The sequence below is a fragment of the Loxodonta africana genome, chromosome 21 (genome assembly GCF_030014295.1).
Source record: "Loxodonta africana isolate mLoxAfr1 chromosome 21, mLoxAfr1.hap2, whole genome shotgun sequence".
Lineage (NCBI taxonomy): Eukaryota > Metazoa > Chordata > Mammalia > Proboscidea > Elephantidae > Loxodonta > Loxodonta africana.
This window is the reverse complement of record NC_087362.1, coordinates 12,851,863-12,873,945: the sequence shown is the minus strand read 5'-3', so window position 1 is coordinate 12,873,945 and position 22,083 is coordinate 12,851,863. Positions and strand designations below refer to the sequence as shown.

Sequence of the window (22,083 nt, the reverse complement as noted above, 5' to 3'; positions counted from 1 at the left end):
GTAATCTAATAATAGACCAGTTTAGAGTAGGAGATGGAATCTAGAAAATCCTACACATCAGCTAATAGTTATGGTTTTCATTATAAATTATTGACAACATTTCTCATATTTACCTGATTGTCCAACTTTGTGGAATTATGCTCATTAAAATCTTTTCTTTTTTTCCCCTTACAGTTTGATAAAGGGAGACACAGCAGCCAGTTTGCCAATCATCAGCTATTCTCTTACTTCATATTCGCCTTATGTAGCAGAACTTCTGATGGAATCCAACGTAGAACTCATAGCAAAGAATGACTTGCGCTTTATAGATGCTGTCTATAAGGTATTAGTTTATGAAATGTAATTATTTTAGAAGTTATTGGTTGGCTTGTGAAAATTAAGTGTATGTAGCACACACATTTCATAGTATTTGTGTATATATTTATCTCATTTAAATGTAGCCCCTTTTGAAATCAAGATGCAATTCAAGTTTGCTTTGTAAATGTTTTATAGTCTAATAAATGTGGCAATTGATAAGCATTTGTCATTGGCTATCATTTGCTCTTTTTGTATCAAATTTAATAAATCAGTAAAATTTGGTACACTGGCAGAAATTAGAAAGAAGTGTGATTTTATTGAATAATATTTGCAGTTCATAGGATTATGAGTTAATTTAGTTGTTTGTAAAAAGTAATTAAAACTTACTTATATGTAAAGTTTGCATCTTCTTTGAGGTCTGAGTCCCTGTCTTATATTGTTTCTACCCTAGTATCTATACTTGTCTACACGTTTGGTGAATACATTTAGTCTCATACTGATTAAAAAAGAATCGTATTTTTATTAATTTTTGCTCAAGTACTATGGCTTTCTAAAACTTTTTTTTTTTTTTTTAGTGATAAAGCCCATTTATCAAATCCAATCTTTTTTAAAAAAAAAGTAGAGTTGCACTGGATGAAATGGGAATTTTTATATGTAGGGTCTTTGCTTAATCTTCCCTTTCTTTGCCTCTAGTCCCTGGAAACCTCCCATGGAAGCCTAAGATGTACTTGCGAAAAATCCCAGGATTCCACAGAGTATATTTTAAAAACTATGGGTCTAAATCTCATTTTCTTATTTCACAAATGAGGAGCTGAGACTCAGAGGCCAACTGACTTTTCTTAAAAAATTACATAGTGGATGAATTACCAACAGATAGAATTATAGTTTTCTGATATATCTGGTATAGCATTCTTTCTTCATTAGTGAGTTAAGGAGTTTTTCTAGTACCTATGAGGATATTTGGGCTTTTTAATGATGATCTGCAATGAAACCTGTGAGAGCTGGAACTTGACAGGACTGCCTTGGATTTCTGGGTCTCACATTTTCCACCTTCGACAGGGTGCAGTCTTAACGCTTTTCCATTGCTCGTTTTCTTTTTCTGACTGGTTTCTGCCTCATACAGGTTCTGGCTTTTGTAGGTTTTACTGTATAACTTTCCATGTCTCTTGGTAGCCATCTATTCTCTGGTAGACCCCTAGCTACCTGTTTTTTTCCCGGCTATCTCTTCTTCCTGGTCGTGGCTCACACCATCCCTGTGAACGTCTTCAGTATCCTTTAGTTAATAGCTCAGTGCTCCTTTTCCTTTCAAAGATGGCATTTGCCAGGTGGCTGTTTATCATTTTGGATTTTAGAAAGAAATTGTACCTAGTTATTACATCAGTCTGTTCCCTCTTTACAGCTTCTTCGTGATCAATTTAATTACAAGCCAATTTTGACAAAAAAGCAATTTCTTCAGTGTGGGTTTGCGGAATGGAAAATACAAATTATTTGTGATATTTTGAATTTTGTGATGAAAAAGCACAAGGAGTTGAGTAGTCTTGAGAAGGTAATTCTGTGAATAGATTTTAATAGTAACTTAAGCTAAGTGGCCCACTATTTTAATGTATAAAACCAGTACCCTACACAGAAAATTCACAGATTTGGGTAACCTGACAAAGCTTGATGTTTGCTTTAAACACTAGTGGCTTGTTTTTACACATCTGTGCCTTGGAGCTGCTAGTCCTTAAATAACAGTTCAAACATAATACATTTTCAGCACTTCTTAGTTTTCAGAAGCCATACAGTGTCATTATTGTCTCATTACTTGATAGTCATGAGCATGTAAATGGTAGTAGAATTTAATGTCCCTCATGTCTTCACACAAGAGTTGTTATTCTAATACATTTTTTTTTTTTAGACTCCATCACAACAGAGAAAGAAGATTAGTTTTGGTAAGTCAGAGCCTTTGGATAGTGAAAAAACAGCTACAGAACCTGTCGGCATTGATGTCACTGGAAGGTTTATGACTTCAGGAAAGGTATGGGAAAAAGAAAACGTGTCATGCAGTTTGAGGAAGAGTTATCTATCAATTAATCCAGTATACAAGCTTCACATTGCTGACTGGCACCTGGCAGAACAGTCTAGTCAGACATTAGAGTGTAGAGACTTTTTAAAGATGTAGGCCATATATTTTTCTGGAGAACGTTCCTGAAGTTATAAGAAGAGGGTAGAGATGTAAAATTGATCTGGCTTTCTCTTTGTATTTCTAATTCCTAATTCTGCCTCATTTCTCAGAACGACAGTGACTTAGGAAGGTTATGCTGTGCGGTCATTTACATTTGCTGTTAATGACATATCTGGTCTTCGTAATAGGTAGGAACGTAGGAAGAACCTACCGTTAATAATGGTAATAGGTTATGATGATTCATTTACATACATTCATATTTCTATAACCAGGAATATGAATTATGCGATAACTGATAGTGCCTAAACCTGTAATCTGGTTTTGGATTAATGTTTTAGGTATTTTCTCTCATGCTGATAGACAGATATGCTGTGATCATCTGTGGCCAAATGCATCCAGTGCGTTTAGAGATACAGTTTGTCTACCTCCAAAGGAGACTGAAGTCAAAAATACTATTTTATAATCATAAATGGACTTTCAGCTGCCTTCCATCTGGAGTAAACCCTTTCTGGAACTGAAAGATGGGACCAGATGAATAATCAGTGTGTAATTAGAGAAAAAATGTGAATAGTTTCTGGCTGAAGTAAAATATAGAGAATTATTTCTGCTTTAATTCAAAATACATGAGTTACGTTCTTACAATTATGAGTTGATATAACTAAATGTACTTTTCAATCTTTATTTCATATTGGGGCTGGAGGGTTATCTTTATTATCTTAACAAAGGGAGATTCAAAATTTGAAGATATTATACTTTATTATTTTAAAACTGGGTTTTTATTTTAAAACTGGGTTTTTATTTTAAAACAAAGAATTTTTTTGTTACCTATCAAAATGTAATGTTACGTCATGTTTGAACTATCAAAAATTTGAAAAACTATTACAAGTTCTCAGATTTAGAAACGTTTGAGTCAGTAAGTATATTTCTTTGCTTACAGGCAAAAGTTGAGATAATACTAAAGCAAATTGTCTGCCTTCCCAGTGCCTTCTGTGGAATACTGCCTATGACTTCTGTATCACGTATATTTTGATAGTGCATATGTGGGCTGTTTGTGGAACGGGAAGTAGGCAGTGGAGTCCTGCATAAATGCATAGTTTGACCTAATGCCTTATTGTAAAGACTTCCCCTTTGTCATTGTTAAGTATTTTTTCTAAATAGAAAAAATAAAATAAATGGGTCTTAAAGAGCGACTTGGTTATTTCTATGTGGATATTATTTCAGAAGCTTTTTTCCTAACTTTTTTATTATGGAAAAATTTCAGATACCACAAAAGTACCCCTCACCCAGTTTCAACAGCTTCTCAGCTTGTCGCTCATCGTGTTTCTTCTTTGTTCTAACCACCTCCCGTGATATTACCGCCCGGCACAAAACGGGAACATTTTGAAACAAATCCCACATATCATTGAATAAATATTTCAGTATTTTTTCTAAACTATAAGAATGCTTTTTAAAATTATATTATAATTTTATCACTGCATGTAAAACATAGTATTAATAACTTACCTATTAATATGTATATATATCATATGTGCTAATTTAAACATTTGTGAATCATAAAAGGCAGATGTTTCTTTTATGGAATTTACTACTTGTGTGTTTAAAATAATTGTGTGCAAAAAACATTGAAGCAGCTCTTACATATTTTTCTCCATGCAGAAAAAAGCTGTGGTGATTCGTCACCTGTATAACGAAGATAGTGCTGACACTCCTGAAGGTACATTAAGTACCGTGACAGATGCCAACGAAGCCTTTGATGTGTCTGACATAAAGCCTCCTGAAATAAAGATACCTGAAATGAAGGCCCCTGAAATCAAGTCCGAGCAACAAGTAAGAATTTTGGACTTCTTTAACAGATGGCCAGTATTTCTTACTTTGATGTGATTATTTTAGTATCTAAACTTTGGAATATTTCTAGCTCTCTCAATTATTTATCCTGACATATTACTTATGTTTCTGTTACTTCACAATCTGTGAATCTTCTTGAGTATAATTCAACAGAGATTCTTTGCCTCTTAGGTTACAATACCGGGCTAGGTGCTGTGGGTAATGCAAAGGCGAGTAGGACATGATGCTTGCCTTCAAGGAATTTAGTCTAGTAGGAAATAGTACCTGGCACAGTGGTTAAGAACTCGATTGCTAACCAAAAGATTGGCAGAGCTGTTGCCGTAGAGTCGATTTCAACCCATAGCGATTCTATAGGACGGAGTAGAACTGCCTCATAGGATTTCTAAGGAGTAGCTGGAGGATTTGAACTGCTGACCTTTTGGTTAGCAGCTGTAGCTCTTAACCAGTACGCCACCAGGGCTTCAACGTTCCGTATATTAATAAATGGAAAAATATGCACACCGCTGCTTTTTTTTTTTTCCTTTTTGGGTCCTTCTTTTCTGTCTCTTTTAAAATACTGTTTCTATTAATCTTTATTGTTACAGACCCCGTTATAGTGTTTACTCTCTAGTGCTTCTCTTACACCTGCTGCTTCTGTCTTTCTCCTATGTCTGACTTCTCTATATCTCTTTATACAGTCGGCATTTATCAAAACTACTGCATGGCCATTGGGCTTATTTCCTGTGAGAAGGCCAAATGAGAAATCTCAGTGCATTTTTTGGTCATTTCCTTTTAGCTTTGTGCTAGGTGTCATCACAAGAAGGCAGCTAGTGCCAGTTTTATCGTACCACCTGCTGTTGTTCCAAGGGCGTTTGCAGATTAACTCACTCACTCCTCAGAAGGAGTGCATGAAGGCCCAGAGCTTAGATGAGCTGGTTTACGCAGCCAGCAGTCTGCCTCCAGAGGCAGCACCCCCAGCTTCCGTACAGTACTGCCTCTTTTCACTATTGAAATAACACGACGGCAATGGGAATCCCTGGGTTTTAAGGATTTCAGTTTGTGTGTTATTGTCTTTAACCCTTCTGATCATTGTAGGATGTGAAACTCGATTCTGAGATTGCTGGACTACAGACTGTGCTTGCTGAATGTCAAGAAAAGCTGAAGCAGCTTAGTGGGCTAGAGAGTAGGATAGAGTGTTTAGAAGAAAAAATGAAAGGAAAAGTGACAGTAAATGAAAAGGCCTGGACCAATCTTCTAAGTCGTGTCACTCTTCTTGAAACAGAAATGCTTTTGTCTAAAAAGGTATTTTCCTGACAGTTATAGAATATCTTAGATACAATAAAGTATTTCCTTTATTCATTGTTATGTGTATATTCTTTTGGAAGTGCTAAATAAAAGAACATTCAGGAATGGGAGAGTTTCGTTAAAGTAACGTCCTGCTTACCTACAGCCTGTTTTGTTGTTGATGTGGCTGTTGTTTTTACTTTATGAAGGAAGACAACCTGCCACACCTGTAAATTGAGCATTTAGAGCTGTTAATACTACTTGAAAGTACTTAAAATGTTATAAGACAATGTTTGACTTTCTGTATGAAAATCTCGAAACTATTATTATTTTATATCCTTTATTAGTACAAATGGTATGTTTTACAGGGTAAGGGAAGACAAATATTGGCAGGAGAGGAAAAATTAAGATTATAACTCTTATCTCCTCTTCTCACTTGCCTCAGTTATATTGTGAATTACATAGAAACAGTTACTGAATTTGCTGTTGCGTTGTCAAATTTCTTTATTTACTCAGGATCGCAACATCTGGTTTACGTTTCCTTTCTAGAAAACAAAGTAGATTAAAAGAAAAACTTACTATCTGATTTCACATTTAAAAGATTGTTTCTTGTACATAGGAATATTTATGTATTGTTTAATAAATAAATTAATTAAACGTTATGCCATCTTTATACTTTATGCTTGGCAGTAATAATATTAAATGATATTTTTCTTATTTTATTCTAAATATTAATAAACTATATCATTCCAGAATGATGAATATATAGAGTTGAATGAAATGAGTGAGGACTCTGCTTCTAGTAGGCACATGGATCATCTGAGTTGTGGTAAGTTCTTAACAGTGTTGGTACTGGTGGTATAAGGAGTTTGCAGAGAAATGACTTTTATGGCTATGTAGTAATTTTAATATTCTCCATCCTGACTTTTTGGGGAAATTGCAAAACTCCAAGGAACAAAGAAGACATGAACCTACAGACTACTGAAGCCAAGGAAAGCTTAAGAAGCCAGCTCACATAGAGTGGTTGAATAAGTTAGGAACTTTTAGAGATGTTCTACTCTTTTAATCGCTCAATGGTCTACCGTAATACAAATAAACCTCCAAAATTTCTAATTTAAACTTAAGTAGTAACTTTTTCCAATATAAATATTAGAAGAAAGAGAAGAAAACACATTCGTCACTAAACTATAAAGTCTTATAAACCCCTTACATTTAAACAATTCATTGATCATGATAAAGTGAGCAAATCTGAAATTAGGCCGGACTTCTCCGTATCACTTGACTTCACTAGGGTATGGACCTTTTCAGTGTGACTGAGCAACAAGGATAAGAATTTCTGGTCTGTTTTTCAGTGGCAGCTTTTTTTTTTTTTTCCTCTCTTAAATAATTTATTCACTGTTTTTTTTTTTTTTTCCCCTCCCTATTAAAAAAAAAAAAATTTTTTTTTTTAAGTGTTCATTCCCAGAGATGAAATGAGTTTTAGGAACATAAGGTATCAGATACTGGCTTTTTGTTGTTGCTGTTGTGTTGAAATCTCTAAATTCATGACCCCTCTGGGTATTCTAAAAAAAAAAAAAATTCTAGGCATGGATAATATATAATTTACAGAGAGACCTGAAGCTTTCATCTTCTCTTCCTTCTAAGTTTCAGACCTTTTTGCCCTGAGGGGTGATTTGTTTGCTATGGTTTTATCACTCGTCTAGTCCAGAAGCCTAAGCAGACTTCTCCCTGTCTGGGTTACATGCTTCTGGGAGCCAGGCACATGGGCTCTTCTTGTCTTGGGGTGTTTTCTGCTGTTGCCCTGTACTAGAAGAAAGGGGAGAAGAGGGACCAAGACAGACCCAGCTGGTTATCTTAAGGCCAGAGGTTGAAGGCAAAGGCTTATAGACCAGGTGGGAAACTGAAAATTCTCATGTGCTAGTAAAAGTGGTGGTTGGATGAATGGGAATAAGGAAGTGGTGCAGTGAGAGGAGTTATACGTGTTAACCTCTCAAAGCTTCAAGGACAAAGGCACGGTTAGCCCAGGGATTGTTCACGAAAGACTGGATCAACAGTTAACCGAGCTATAACCATCCAACAGTAAATCAGCCATTGAAAACCCTACGGTTCTATTTTGACACCCAAGGGGTTGCCCCTGAAATTGACTTGATGGCAGCTGGTTTTTTCATTTTATGCAATACTCTACTGTGGTTTGTCTTTGAGTGTCTTTGGGTGGGTATGTCCTCTGAGATGGAACCAATTCACAGGGTCTCTGTGACTCCCCTATCTCTGTCTTTGTCTCTGTTTCTCTTTCTGAGGAAGGTGAGTCGAACTGTGAGTGGCCTAAGGAGAACTGGGGCTGTGGTTAGTTCTTTTTTGTGTGTGTTCTTTAGGTGAAAGTTCACAGCTCAAGTTAATTTCTCATACAAAAATTAATACACATATTGTTTTGTGACATTAGTTGCAATCCCGACAATGTGACAGGACATCTCCCCTTTCCACCCCAGATTTCCTCTGTTCATTCATCCAGTTTCGTCCGTTCCTGCTTTCTCATTCTGCCTCTGGACAGGAGCCACCCATTTGGTCTTGAGTACCTGATTGAACTAAGAAGCCCATTCCTCACATATGTTATTTTTTGTTCTATAGTCCTGACTAATCTTTGTCTGCATGGTTTCAGTTCTGGGTTAACAGAGCATTCGGGGAGCCATAGTTTTGGGGGTTCCTCCAGTCTCTGTCAGACTAGTAAGTCTGGTCTTTTTATGTGAATTTGAGTTCTGCTCCACACTTTTCCCCTGCTCTGTTCAGGACTCTCTGTTGTGTTCCCTGTCAGGGCAGTCACTGGTGGTAGCTGGGCACCATCTTGTTCTTCTGGTCTTAGGTTGATGGAGTCTCTGGTTTATGTGGTCTTTTAGTCTCTTGGGCTAATGTTTTCCTTGTATCTTTGGTTTTCTTCACTCTCCTTTGCTCCAGGTGGGATGGGACCAATTGATGCATCTTAGATGGCCGCTTGCAAGGTTTTAAGAACCCAGATGCCACTCATCAAAGTGAGATGCAGAACATTTTCTTGATAAATTTATTAGGCCACATGACTTAGATGCCCCCCAAACCGTGGTCCCCAGGCCCCAGCTACTCTGTCCTTCAAAGTATTTGGATGTGTCCAGGAAACTGCATAGCTTTTGCTTTGGTCCAGTTGTATTGACTTCCCCTGTATTGTGTCCTTCTCTTCACTGAAGTTGATCCTTGTATACTGTCTAGTTAGTGAATTTTCTTCCTTCTCCCTCCCCACCCGTGTAACTATCAAAGAATGCTTTTTTCTGTGTTTAAACTTTTTCTTGAGTTCTTATAATAGTGTTCTCATACAATATTTGTCCTTTCGTGACTGATTTCACTCAGCATAATGCCCTCGAGATTCATCCATGTCATGAGATGTTTCGCGGATTCATCATTATTCTTTATCATTGCACAGTATTCCATTGTGTGTATGCACCATAATTTGTTTAGCCATTTGTCTCTTGATGGGCACCTAAGTTGTTTCCATCTTTTTGCTATTGTGAACGATGCTGCAGTGAACATTGGTATGCATACTTTATGAATCTTGTATTTTTTTTATAAACAAAGCTCTGAATGAATTCTGCCTTGTATCTGTGCTTAAATCATATTTGTCCAGTTGAGAACTAATTAAAGTTTTAAATCTCTAGATGTTTAGCATCATTAAATCTTTCAGCCCTAATGTATGTAACAATTTAATGATAACAGTAACGACAGTACATTATAGTACTAACTGTATGCCTAGCACTTTTCTAAATGCTGTATTAACCGATTAATTCTCATAGCAACCCTGCAAGATAAGTATATCCGTACTTTACAAATGAGGAAACTGAAGTACAAAGAGTAACTATGACAAAGGCCACACAGCTGTTGAATGGTGGAGCAGGTTGGAATCCAGGCAACTTGGCTCTGAAGTATTCTCTCAGCCACTGCAGATTTAGTGCACATGCTGATTTCATTGTACGGAGAACAATTTCGGTGATTAGGTTATAAGATACAACCAGTGTTTCAGGCACTAAATTTAATGTAGACAGCAAAACTCGAATTTGGTAAAAGGTTGACTTTTCCCCCCCATTTATTATTCATTTATTCCACAAATAGAAACTAGACTCTAAGATCCTGGAGAGCAAGAGCTTTATTTTGTGGACTTATTTGTCAAGTACATCTGTATTTCACTGTGTCTTCACTACCTGCCTATGGTTGAGTTCAAATTTTTATACACTGAAAGAATGTTGAATGCTTATTATTTGCATAACATTGCCTTTTTCAGGCTTACTTTTGCATGTTTCAAGCCTAATATATTCCTTTTTTTTTTTTTATAATTGTGCTTTAGGTAAAAGTTTACAGGGAATATTAGTTTCCCATTTGGTAGTTCGTAGATAAAGTGTTCCATGACATTCTTTGCATTCCCCACAATGTGTCAGCACTTTCCCTGTTTCTGCCCTGGGTTTCCCATTTCCTTTTGTCCGGTTCTTATACCCCTTCCTGCATTCTCATCTTTGCTGTTGGGCAAATGTTGTCGTTTTGATCTTGTATAATTGATTGTTCGGAGGAGCACATTCCTCTCAGGTGTTACTGCTTATTTTATGGGCCTGTCTATTGTTTGGCTGAAAAGTGGTCACTGAGAATGATGTCGGTTCCAAGTCAGAAGGGTGTCTTAGGCCATAGTCTTGGGATTCCCCCGGTTTTGTGAATTTGATTTTTTGTGCTACATTTTTCTCCTGCTCAGTCCAGGACCCTCTGTTGTGATCCCAGTCAGAGCAGACAGTAGTGGCAGCCGGGCACCATCTAGTTCTTCTGTCTCAGGTTGTGTAGGCTGTGGCTCATGTGGCCCACTAGTCCTTTGGCCTAATTGTTCGCTTAAGCCTTTCATTTTCTTCACTCTCCTTTACTCTGGATGGGAAGAGACCAATAGTTGTATCATAGATTGCTCATCCCAAGCTTTTAAGATCTCAGATGCTACTCACCAAAGTAGGATGCAGAACATTGTCTTTATGAACTATGTTGTGCCAATTGATGTAGCTGTCCCCCGAGTCTATGGTCCTTTGATGGCACAATGGTTAAGCTTTTGGCTGCTAACCAAAAGGTTGGCAGTTCAAATCTACTAGGTGTTCCTTGGCAACCCTATGGGGTCACTGTGAGTTAGAATCAACTTGATGGCAGTGGGTTTGGTTTGTTGTGTTTTTTTTTCATCGGTGATAATACATATCTTCTATCTAGTTATTGATTTTCCTTCTCTTTTCCTCCCATTCCTGATAACCATCAAAGAATTTTTTTTTCTGTGTGTAAACATTTTCTTGTTTTTTTAAAAAAAGAGTGGTTTCATACAGTGTTTGTCCTATTGTGGTTGACTTATTTCCCTCAGCATAATGTCCTCCAAATTCATCTATGTTGTGAAATGCTTAGTGGATTCATTGTTATTCTTTATGGTTGCATAGCATTCCATTGTATGTATGTGCCACGATTTGTTTATCCATTCATCTGTTGATGGCCACTTAAGTTGTTTCCATCTTTTTGTTATTATGAATAATGCTGCAATGAACATGGGGGTGCCTGTGTCTATTTGTGTCAAAGCTCTTATTTCTTTACGGTATGTGTCTAGGAATGGAATTGCTGAATTATATGGTATTTCTATTTCTAGCTTTTTAAGGAAGCACCATACAGTTTTCCATAGTGGATGAACCATTTTACATTCCTTCCAGCATTGTATCAAAGTTCCAATCTCCCTACAACCTTGCCAACATTTGTCATTTATTTATTTATTTTTGATTAGTGCTAGTAATGTCGGGTGAGATGGTGTCATGGATTGAATTGTGTCCCCCCAAAATACATGTCAACTTGGTTAGGCCATGTTTCCCAGTATTTTGTGGTTGTCCCCCATTTTGTGATGATAATTTTATGTTTAAGAGGATTAGGGTAGGGATTATAACACCCTTACTAAGGTCATATCCTTGATCCAGTGTAGACTGTGAGAGAATAAATTTCTCTTTGTTAAAGCCATCCACTTATGGTATTTCTGTTACAGCAGCACTAGATGACTAAGAGAGGTGGTATCTCATTGTAGTTTTGATTTGCATTTCTCTAGTGGCTAATGAATGTGAGCATTTCTTCATGTGTTTGTTAACAATTTGAATGTGTTCTTTCATGGAATGTCTGTTCATATCCTTTGCCTGTTTTTTAATTGGATTGTTTGTCTTTCTGTTGTTGAGATATCGAAGTTTTCTATATATTTTAAAGATTAGACTTGTCTGATGTGACGTGGCCTGAATTTTTGTTCCCAGTCTAGGTTCTCGTTTTACTCTTTTGGAGCCTTTTGATGAGCATAAGTATTTAAATTTTAGGAGCTCCCATTTCTAGTTCATCTTCTGCTTTTTTGTGCTTTTTTAGTTTCATGTTTGGTATTCTGTTTATGCTGTATATTAGGGCTCATAGTATTGTCTCTATTTTTTCTTCCACAATCTTCATAGTTTTAGGTTTTATACTTAGGTCTTGATCCATTTTGAGTTAGTTTTTGTGTATGGTATGAGGTATGAGTCCTGTTTCATTTTTCTACAGATAAACGTCCAGTTTTGCCAACACCGTTTATTAGACTGTCTCTTCCTCATTTAATGGACTTTCGCTCTTTGTTGAAGATCAGCTGTATATAGATGGATGGGTTTACATCTGGATTCTCAATTCTGTTCCATTGGTTATGTGTCATTGTACAAGCACCAAGCTGTTTTGACTACTATGACTGAATGGTAAGTTCTGAGGTCAGATAGTAGGAGGCCTCTTCGTTCTTCTTCTTCAATAATGCTATATTTGTCTGGGGCCACTTTCCTTTCTGTATAAAGTTGGTCTTTAATTTTTCCATCTCATTAAAGAATGCTGTTGGAATTTGGATCAAGATTGCATTATATCTACGGATCAGTTTGGGTAGTACTGACTTTTTCATGATGTTAATTCTTCCTATCTGTGAGCATGGAGTATTTTGCCATTTATGTAGATCTCTTTTGGTTTCTTGCAGTAATGTTTTGTAGTTTTCTTTATATAGGTCTTTTACAACCCTGGTTGGATTTATTCCTAAGTATTTTATCTTTTGGGGGGCCATCGTAAGTGGTATTGTTTTCCTGATTTCTTTTTCAATGTTCTTTTTGTTAGTGTAGAGGAATCCAACTGATTTTTATATGTTGGTCTTGTATCCTGCTCCTTTGCCGAATCCTATTAGTTCCAGTAGCTTTCTTTTGAAATCTTTGGGGTTTTCTATGTATTTGATCATATCATCTGCAAATAGGGATAGTTTTACTTCTTCCTTACCAATTTGATTGTCCTTTATTTCCTTTTCTTGCCTTATTGCTCTAGCTAGGACTTTCAGTACAGTTTTGAATAAGAGTGGTGATAAAGGGCATCCTTGTCTGGTTTGCATTCTCCATGGGAATGCTTTCAGTCCTCTGTTTAGAATGGTGTTGGCAGTTGTTTTTGTGTAAATGCCCTTTTTTATGTTGAGGAATTTCCTTTGTATTCTTATTTTGCTGAGTTTTTTAATAAGGAATCGGTTTTGGACTTTATCAAAGCCTCTTCTGCATAGTTTGAGATGGTCATGTGATTCTTTTGTTTATGTGGTGGACTACCTTGATTTTCTAATGTTGAACCATCCTTGCATACTGATATGAACCCCACTTGGTCATGATTTTTTTTTTTTTTTGATATTCTGTTGAACTCTATTGGCTAGAATTTTGTTGAGAATTTCGGCGTCTGTATTCATGGTGCAGTGGTTAAGAGCTTGGCTGCTAACCAAAAGGTGGGCAGTTCAAATCCACCAGCCACTCCTTAGGAACCCTGTGGGGCATTTCTACTCTGTCCTATAGGGTTGCTGTGAGTCAGAATCGACTCAACGGCACCTAACAGCAACAATATTGGTCTATAATTTTTGTGTGTGGGTGTCGTGTTTTTGCCTGGCTTTGGTATCAGGGTAATGTTGGTTTCATAGAATGAATTCGGGAGTATTCCTTTTCTGCGCTCTGAAATAGCTTGACTAGTGCTGGTATGAGCTCTTCTCTGAATATTTGGTAGAATTCTCCAGTGAAGCTATTTGTGCGAGATCTCTTTCTTTTTTTTTGTTTGGAGTTTTTTTTAATTACTCTTCAATCTTTTCTTTTGTTATGGGCCTATTCAGTTTTTATACCTCAGTTTGTGTTAGTTTAGGTAGATATTATATTTCTAGAAAAATACCCATTTCCTCTAGGTTTTCAGATTTGTTGGAGTAGTTTTTCATAATGTTCTGTTATAATCCTTTTTATTTCAGTTGGTTCTGTTGTGATGTCACCCATCTTATTTCTTATTTGGGTTATTTGCTTCTTCTTCTGCTTTTCTTTTGTTAATTTAGACAGTGGTTTGTCGATTTTATTGATCCTTTCTAAGAACCAACTTCTCGTTGATTCTTTCTGTTGTTTTTCTGTTCCATTTATTTCTGTTCTAATCTTTATTATTTCATTTCTTCTCGTGGCTGTGGGCTTCTTTTGCTGCTCTCTTTCTGTTTGTTTGAGTTGTAGGGTTAATGTTTTGATTTTGTCCCTTTTTTGGTGTGTGTGTTTATTGCTGTAAATTGGGTCTGAGCACTGCTTTTGTTGTGTCCCAGAGGTTTTGGTATGTTGAGTTTTCCTTCTCATTTGATTCTAGGATTTTTTTAAATTTCATTTTTTATTTCTTCTGTTATCCAGTGGTTTTTAAGCAAGGTGTCATTCAGTTTCCATGTGTTTGATTCCCCCCCCGCCCCGCCCTTTCTCTTCCTGTTAATGATTTCTGGTTTTACAGTGTTGTGATCAGAGAAAATGCTTTGTATTATTTCAATGTTTTGGATTTTATTGAAGCTGGCTTCGTGGCCTGTAACATGGTCTATTCTGGAGAATGATCCATGTGGAGTGGTTGCTGCTGTTGATTGGCGTGTTCTCTATGTGTCTGTGAGGTCAAGTTGGTTGATTGTGCCATGTAGATCTCCTTTATCTTAGTGAAGTTTATTTCTAGTCATTCTGTCCTTCACCGAAAAATGGTGCATTAAGTTTCCTACTGTTATTGTGGAACCGTCTATTTTTCTTTTCAGTGCTGTTAGAGTTTATTTGGAGATTTGTCGCTGGATGGGTGTATATTTATTATGGTTATGTTCTCTTGGTGGATTCACCCTTTAATCATTATATAATGTCCTTTCTTACCTTCTATTGTAGATTTTGCCTTAAAGTGTATTTTATCAGAGATTAATATTGGCACTCCTGCTTTTTTTGGTTATTGTTTGTTTGATATGTTTTGTCCATCCTTTGAGTTTTAGTTTATTTATGTCTTAGTGTCTGAAGTGTATCTCTTGTAGACAGTGTTATAGATGGATCCTTTTTTTTTTTTTTTAATCCATTCTGCCACTGTCCGTCTCTTTGCTGGTGCATTTAAGCCAATTACATTCAGTATAATTAACTGTAGATATGAGTTTACTGCTTTCATTTTTTTGTAGTTTGTTCCACTTAATTTCCTGTGCTCTTGGCATGGGTGGCTGGATGGAGAATTGGGCACTGCCATTCCACAGGTCCCCAGCATCAGTGGCTGAGTGGAGAGGTGGGTGCCATTAGTCCACAGGTTTCCAATGTGAGTGGCTGAGTGAAGGGGCAGGCATCACTGGTCCATGGGCCCCTAGCTCAGGGGGCAGGGTGGTGGTGGGTGTCGCTGGACCACGGTGGCATGGGGTTGGGGATGGATTAGGGGGTTAGGGGGGCACTGCAGATTCATGGGCCTTCAGCATGGGGGGCGGCTGGAGGAGGCGTAGTGGGTGAGGTGAGTATGCTTAACTTTGGCAGGGTAGGGAGCACTGCTGCCTGGCCCTGGATGTGGGTACAGAGTTTCTCCTGCTTGGCTGCACCAGGTTATGGAGGCTTCGGCTGGGAACGCTGCCTGCCTTGTCTCAATAGGGCCACGTAGTTTCAGCTGTTATGGTGCGAGCAGTCTATAATCCTCTGTGTCCACTGTTTTTATACAGTCTCTCCTTCCACTTGGCACTTGGTCCCATTCTTCAGCTTTGCCTTTGATACTTAGGGTTCTAAAGTTGTCATTTATATCCAATTCACTTGTTTTCTTGGGTCTTTGTTATAAGAGGGATGTTATGAGGCATCTGACTATGCTGTCATCTTGGACCACCCCTCTTAATATATTCTTATGTTATTGTAGGACATGCTTTTAACCCACTTGTGTAAACATATAAATCAGCCACTCTGCTGGGACTTAGAGCGATGAGCAGATAGGGCATTACCGAAATGGAGTATAGATGACGAATAAGGTGAATGTCTTATAATCTGAACTGCATAAATTAAGAGTCAAATTTATAAAGCATTACATATGCATGCTACTTGGAGCCAGAGTTTGATTTCACTTGAATGCAGAGAGCATTACTTCACCACTTTAATTTTAGAAGGAGCCCTGGTGACACAACACTTAAGCCCTCAGTGGTTCTGTGGGAAGAAGAGCTGGCATTCTGCTTCTGTAAAGTTTATAGCCAAGAGTACCCTATGGGGCAGTTCTGCTCTGTCACATGGGCAGCTATGAGTCAAAAGTGACTCAACAGCACCTAAGAACAACACCTCCACCCCTATTTGACAGATGAGAATGCTGAGTTTGTTATTTTCCGAAGTCACATGTTTTTGTTCTGAAATAATGTAAGATCATATAGTTTAGTAGCAAAAATCTTTCACAATGTTGAGTATCTACAAAGGAGATATTCAGCAATTTAGGAAAGAGAACACTGTTTTTAGCCAGTTATTACCAGTTTCTCAGTAGGAAATTGTCAAAGTAGAATACGTATTTGAAAACCTGAGTTTAAAAGCAATGTTTTGACGTTAAATGCTACTCTTTACAGTTCCTTTGTAATAAGTATAATTGATCAACTACTCTGTGTACTTTTTGCAAGACTCTTAATTACATGATACAGTAGAGTTGTCTGATGGTGAATGTGACAGAATTTGAAGCTTTAGAATCATTATAGATATATGAATAGCTAGTGATGTTACTAGGTTTTGAAGTGAAGTGTTGTGTTTTGTAATTTAGCTGTAGAGGAAGATATGCCATCATTTCGCTGAATGTGTAAAATCAGGATGGTAGAAATGGAAAGCTGCTCAATTCTTTGGAAGTAGAAAACTGAATCCTAAATTCTAGGCATGATTTTTTACATATGTATCAACTCAGAATATTAAATGTTTCTTGATTTATAAGAAGTTTCCATAGTCAGTTTTAGGAAAAATTGCCAACTGACACAGAACAGTCTTGAAAAAGTTGTGAAATGCTTAGGCATTGCTGGATAAAAACATCTTGACAGATTTTTTGATATTCAGTGTTTAATATAAATGCCACCACTTTAAGAAAACAATATACATGCACCAGTAACTTATTTTTAAAATAAGCATATTATTGTTAACTTATCTCTTTTTTCAAACTGATTGCTGTCATGATAAAAATAATAATTGCCTTCAGTCATTTTTATTGGCCAATTTTTAACATCCAGGCCAGCATCTTAAAAGAATATTAAAAACTCATCTTGAATCTCTACCAGTAGCTATTGTATACTAAAATAGTACATTTTTCTTCCATGTATAAATAAAATTTTAAAATATTTGACTGCATCATGAAGGGAAAAGGTAAAAGTTATTTTCTCCACAGGTAGGAAAAGCACAGAGGAGAGGCCAGCAAGCCTTCCCCTGTCCTCTGGGTACAGTACATCATCATCAGATTCAACTCCCAGAACCCTGACTATCAATAACTGCGATCTGAAAGGTAATTCAGAGGTAAGGAAAGCTGGCAAGTGCTTAGATAGTTTCCTTTCTAAGGTCAGGAGAACAAGCAAGTATTAGTTTTAGTTGTATATACTACTGGCAAGAAAAATAGTGAAACTGTACATCTTAATCTCTCATAAAAATGCTTTCTGATGAGCAAACAGTACTTACTGTAATGTTTTAGACTGTGTTTTATGTGTTCAGGGTCCATCTTTGATAATGGTTGACTTTGAGAAATCGCCTAAATTTGTTGCTTTTTAAATTAAAGGAAACAACAATCCAGAAAATGGAAAGGATGAAAAAAATGTAAGTAACAGAAAGGGGCAACAGAAATTTATTTCTCCATAGGGAGTTGTATTGGATTGCAGTAAATATAGCATGTGCATATGTGTTTCAAACCTCAAAGGCCTCTCAATCAGGTGTGGAATTTCCCTCATGACCCCAGTGGATAATAAATCCACCTACAGTTTTGTGTTTGTGAGATGAGTCACTGTTTTGCTTTCTAACAAGTGATGTAAAACATTGTTAATGCAATTAACTGGGGATTAAAGAGTGCAGAGGTTTTTTTTTTTTTGGTTGATAATCCAAGAGTATTATCTATCTTTCATAACTTATTTATCAAAATATTAGTAATATATACTTAGAAATTTTAAATATCATTGATGTATTGCTAGTCTTTTTCGGCAAGTTACTGGTAATACTAAAAATGCTACTCCTATCTAATACAAATATGAAGTTACATATGATTTTTTTAAGGAGCAATTCAAAAGAAATACAAAACGAAAATTGTGTCAGGTTATTATGCAGCATAGTACTTAAAAAAACTAATATTCTTTTGAAATTTTAAAAGTACTGAAATAATTTATGCTTTAAAAACTAAAGGCTCATAATTGACTCTAGTTGTTTTCCCCCTTGGCCCATGGTATATTTAGTTTATTAGTAATAACTATACCTGTAAGTAAGAACAATATTCAAATTTGTTTTAGGCTCAAAAGCATAATTTCAGGAACTTAACTCAAATGTTTAATTATGAATTTCTTTTTACTTAACATGAGTTTTTACTATATTTCAGGTTTGAAGAAACTGCGGAGTTATTGAAATGTCCAGCTAACTAAATGGAGAATTATCTGCAGGACCTTCTCTAGGACGTTGACTGTTGTACATGTTATGTATTTTAAGAATTATATCTACAATTTTAATATACTGCAACATTTTGATTAAGAATTTGAATTCCATCTGGTTCATGAGTTTTGTCATTCAATAATGAATAAATAATTTTTTTTTTTATGACTATACTACTTTACTGTATTTTACTTTTCTTAGGAAAAACTTCTGTTCCAGTACATTTCTTTTACAGAGTGAAGTCATTACAGCACTGTATTTTTGTGTTGACATTTGTTGGCAGTGTGCTAAGTAATATGTTTTTTAAAGTACAGACTTGAGGACCATGGTTTACATCCTGTTGGAAATACTCCAACTGGGACTTGCATATTGTACCCAGGAGGCTCTCATACATACCATCTTGCCATCTGTACTTTTGAATGCATTGTAATGAAAAGTTAAATATGCTCATTGAAAATTAAATAAAACAAAAACACAGTTATTTCATGCTTTGTCAACAAGGAGCAACACATTTTCAGTTAACACTGAGAAAGTAAGGGTGTGATTCTCCTTTTGTGTTGGGAAGTACGTCTGAAAGTTCACAGTGAGAAACGTGTTGAGTATTTTAGTGCTCTATTCTGTGACACGTTTTAAGACCAGCAGCACAGACACAGATGGTTGCCGTCCAGTATTACTAGATACACAGGAAGATTTTTTTTTTTTTAATGATGGGAAGTTTTAAATTTTGGTGGGGGAGAAAAGAGATGCTTATGAAAGTCTTACATGAATTTAAATCAAAAGACAAAACATTAAAAAAAATTACTGGATAAATTATCTTTTTAATTTTATAAATAAAAAATAATAATGTTGACATGTTGGGTAATCATCAAGAAAAATTATTCCACTACTTGGAAGGAAAAAGAAGAGGTTTTTAAAATTCTGATACAGATCATCTGATTACATTTTATTTATTCATCTGTTTATATTATATTTATGATTATACATACATGTGTATAGTTGGGTAAGTGTGACTTTTAAATTCTGAACTTTTGGAAAGTTAGCATATAGAAGCATACAACCTTGAATTTTGTAGAATTTCAGTAAATATTTCTAGAGTGAGTGAATCTTGTCAGCATTATCTTTTCGTTTGCAAAAGAGGTACATTTATATAAATCGAGAGATTACAGTTAGAAAAATCATCAGTTAATGTCTAAGATGTCAGTACCAGCATGGAATTATAGCACCACCTTGTGGTTCACACGCCAGCATTTTACCTTTTATTAAAACAAGTGCTTTCCCGTAAAACACAGGAACATAGTTTTCATTTTGAAAAATTCAATTCTGATTTTAAAAAAGTTTTGAAGCTTTGTAGTGGGAGAAAAAAGAAAAAGTAAGTCTCCTTTTCTTTTCCTTTATATAATGTGCATATACACACAATAAGAATTTTGAATATTGCTAATCTAATTTATATTTAGTGTGCAAAATGTAGATTTTATTGAAAATATAGTAAAATATATCTTATATATGTTATCAGGAAATTTGGAGTCCAGATTTTCTTAAACTTTTCTAAAAACAATCTTTTATCTAACAACCAGGAACTAAATAAAAACAGCTCATAATAACATCTTACATTTACACTTACAAAGATTCTCACTGTTTTGACAACATAAACTTTGGAAAGATAAAGCAAATTTTGATTTTGTTGAAGTTATTGAAGGGCTAGCCAAATCATTTATTATTATCTTTTGTAAATAGTAGAAAAAATTATTTTATCTCTTACACAATGTGGTAAATGATTTATAACCATAAACTAGCCCTTCTTGATTAACTTGAAGGTCCTGAGAATGTGAGGCAGAGGTTTCATGGATAGAGTATCTGGAATTATATAATAAATCCTTAGTTAACTGCAATTTTCACTAGCTGCATCACCTTAATTCTCTTATAAACTGGATGAAAAAGTGTTTATCATATGACTAACAAAGGCATCAGCAGCTTATGTGGCCCTATTTGTATTATACGCTGTATAAGTCTTGATAGAAATCATATAGGAACACCGTTGGATAAAAGCTTAACCTTAAAATACTAATCCAACAAGGCTAAAAAGAAGTGATGTCAACTATATAAAACATTCTAGGCAAAGCTAAGGACTATTAAAAAAAATTCTGTTGTGTTGTCTGGTTTACTCTATCATTTTTAATGAAATGTTTTAATATATAAAATGTTCCCTAAAAAGAAAAAGACTTTGGAACTGTTTAATGCTATTTATTACATACAGCTTTATATCGTTGACAGGCACTTGGGGATGCATTAAGAAGTAAAAGAGCCTTGTCAATTTTACAAACTACAAGACTTTTGAGCTCAAATAACATTATAGCTTTCATTTTGCTTTTTAACAATCCCCAGGTTTGTCTCTCTCCTTTCTTTGAAGCTAAAGAGTTGGAGGTGGTATGAAACTTTAAAGCTACACTAAAAAATTAAAACTTTAATTGTTGTGTCACTGAGCTTTAGTAATGTTTCTAGAGAAAATGGCAGGTTTTTTATATTACCCAAAGAGTAAAGACAACAGGAAAACAAGTACTGATAGCAGAACAACACTGAAAACATGCAAATTTATTTGGAAAAGTCTTAAAAATATGTATTTTATTATAATTTATGTTTATTTTTAATACTTGTAGCAGGAATAGCAGGAATAAAAACCCATACCAAACCATCAAGTTGATTCCGAATCATAGCGACCCTATAAGACAGTAGAACTACCCCATAGGGTTTCCAGGGAGCATCTGGTAGATTCGAACTGCTGATCTTTTGGTTAGCAGCTGTAGTTTTAACCACTATGCCACCAGGGTTTCCTATAGCAGGAATGTTGTTGTTGTTAGGTGCCGTCAAGTTGGTTCCGACTCATAGCGACCCTGTGCACAACAGAGCGAAACACTGCCAGGTCCTGTGCCATCCTTACAATCGTAGTTATGCTTACTAGCAGGAATAGGTATATATATTTGTGTGTGTGTTTATCTTTTTTCTCAGAAGTCCACTAAGTCACTAATAAAAACTTTTAATTTGTTTCTTTTAATGTAAAATATTCAACTCAACATATTTAAGTTAATAAAAGAGGACTTAATAATTATCCAAAATACACAAATTATTTGAAGTTTATATTATTGATAGGTATTAAAAAGAAAGGAGGAGGAGAGAATCACAATATTAATTACCCAGGAAAGCTGAACAGTCTGGAAATTAGAGTGATGAGAAGAATGAATATTTTAGAATGAGTCCTAATTTGTAGATGAATCCTTCAGTTCACTTAAATTGATATGTACTTAAAGTGTATGTATCAATTTGTTAAATTATTGGGTGGTGGTGTGTATCATCAAGTTGATTCCAACTCGTAGTGACCCCATAGGACAGGATAGAACTGCCCCATAGGATTTAATGCTTACGGAAGCAGACTGTCACATCTTTCTCCCACTGAGCAGCTGGTGGGTTCAAACCCCTGACCTTTTGGTTAGCAGCCTAGTGCTTAATCATTGTGCCACTAGGATCCTTCACTGGGTGTAGCGCTTCAGTGTATTTGATGTTTAAATCTTGGGAGATACCTGTGGCAATACA

General features: G+C 35.8%; 1 protein-coding gene across 19 annotated transcripts in view; it reads left to right on the top strand.

Annotated features, from left to right (window-relative positions):
• The window catches only part of CEP44 (centrosomal protein 44), a 32,765-nt gene extending 13,792 nt beyond the window's left edge, over positions 1-18,973 (top strand). For 16 of the 19 annotated variants that reach the window (XM_064273558.1, XM_064273559.1, XM_064273565.1 and 13 more), the window contains 9 exons: positions 175-322; positions 1,697-1,843; positions 2,195-2,314; positions 4,118-4,288; positions 5,381-5,587; positions 6,323-6,398; positions 17,264-17,388; positions 17,645-17,682; positions 18,449-18,973. In XM_064273558.1, coding sequence (XP_064129628.1) covers positions 175-322; positions 1,697-1,843; positions 2,195-2,314; positions 4,118-4,288; positions 5,381-5,587; positions 6,323-6,398; positions 17,264-17,388; positions 17,645-17,682; positions 18,449-18,491 — 1,075 coding nt within the window. In that variant the 3' untranslated portion in view covers positions 18,492-18,973. The remainder of the gene's footprint in view (positions 1-174; positions 323-1,696; positions 1,844-2,194; positions 2,315-4,117; positions 4,289-5,380; positions 5,588-6,322; positions 6,399-17,263; positions 17,389-17,644; positions 17,683-18,448) is intronic. The other 3 variants (XM_023554991.2, XM_064273563.1, XM_064273566.1) reach the window with 3 other exon arrangements.
• Positions 18,974-22,083: the final 3,110 nt, after the last annotated feature.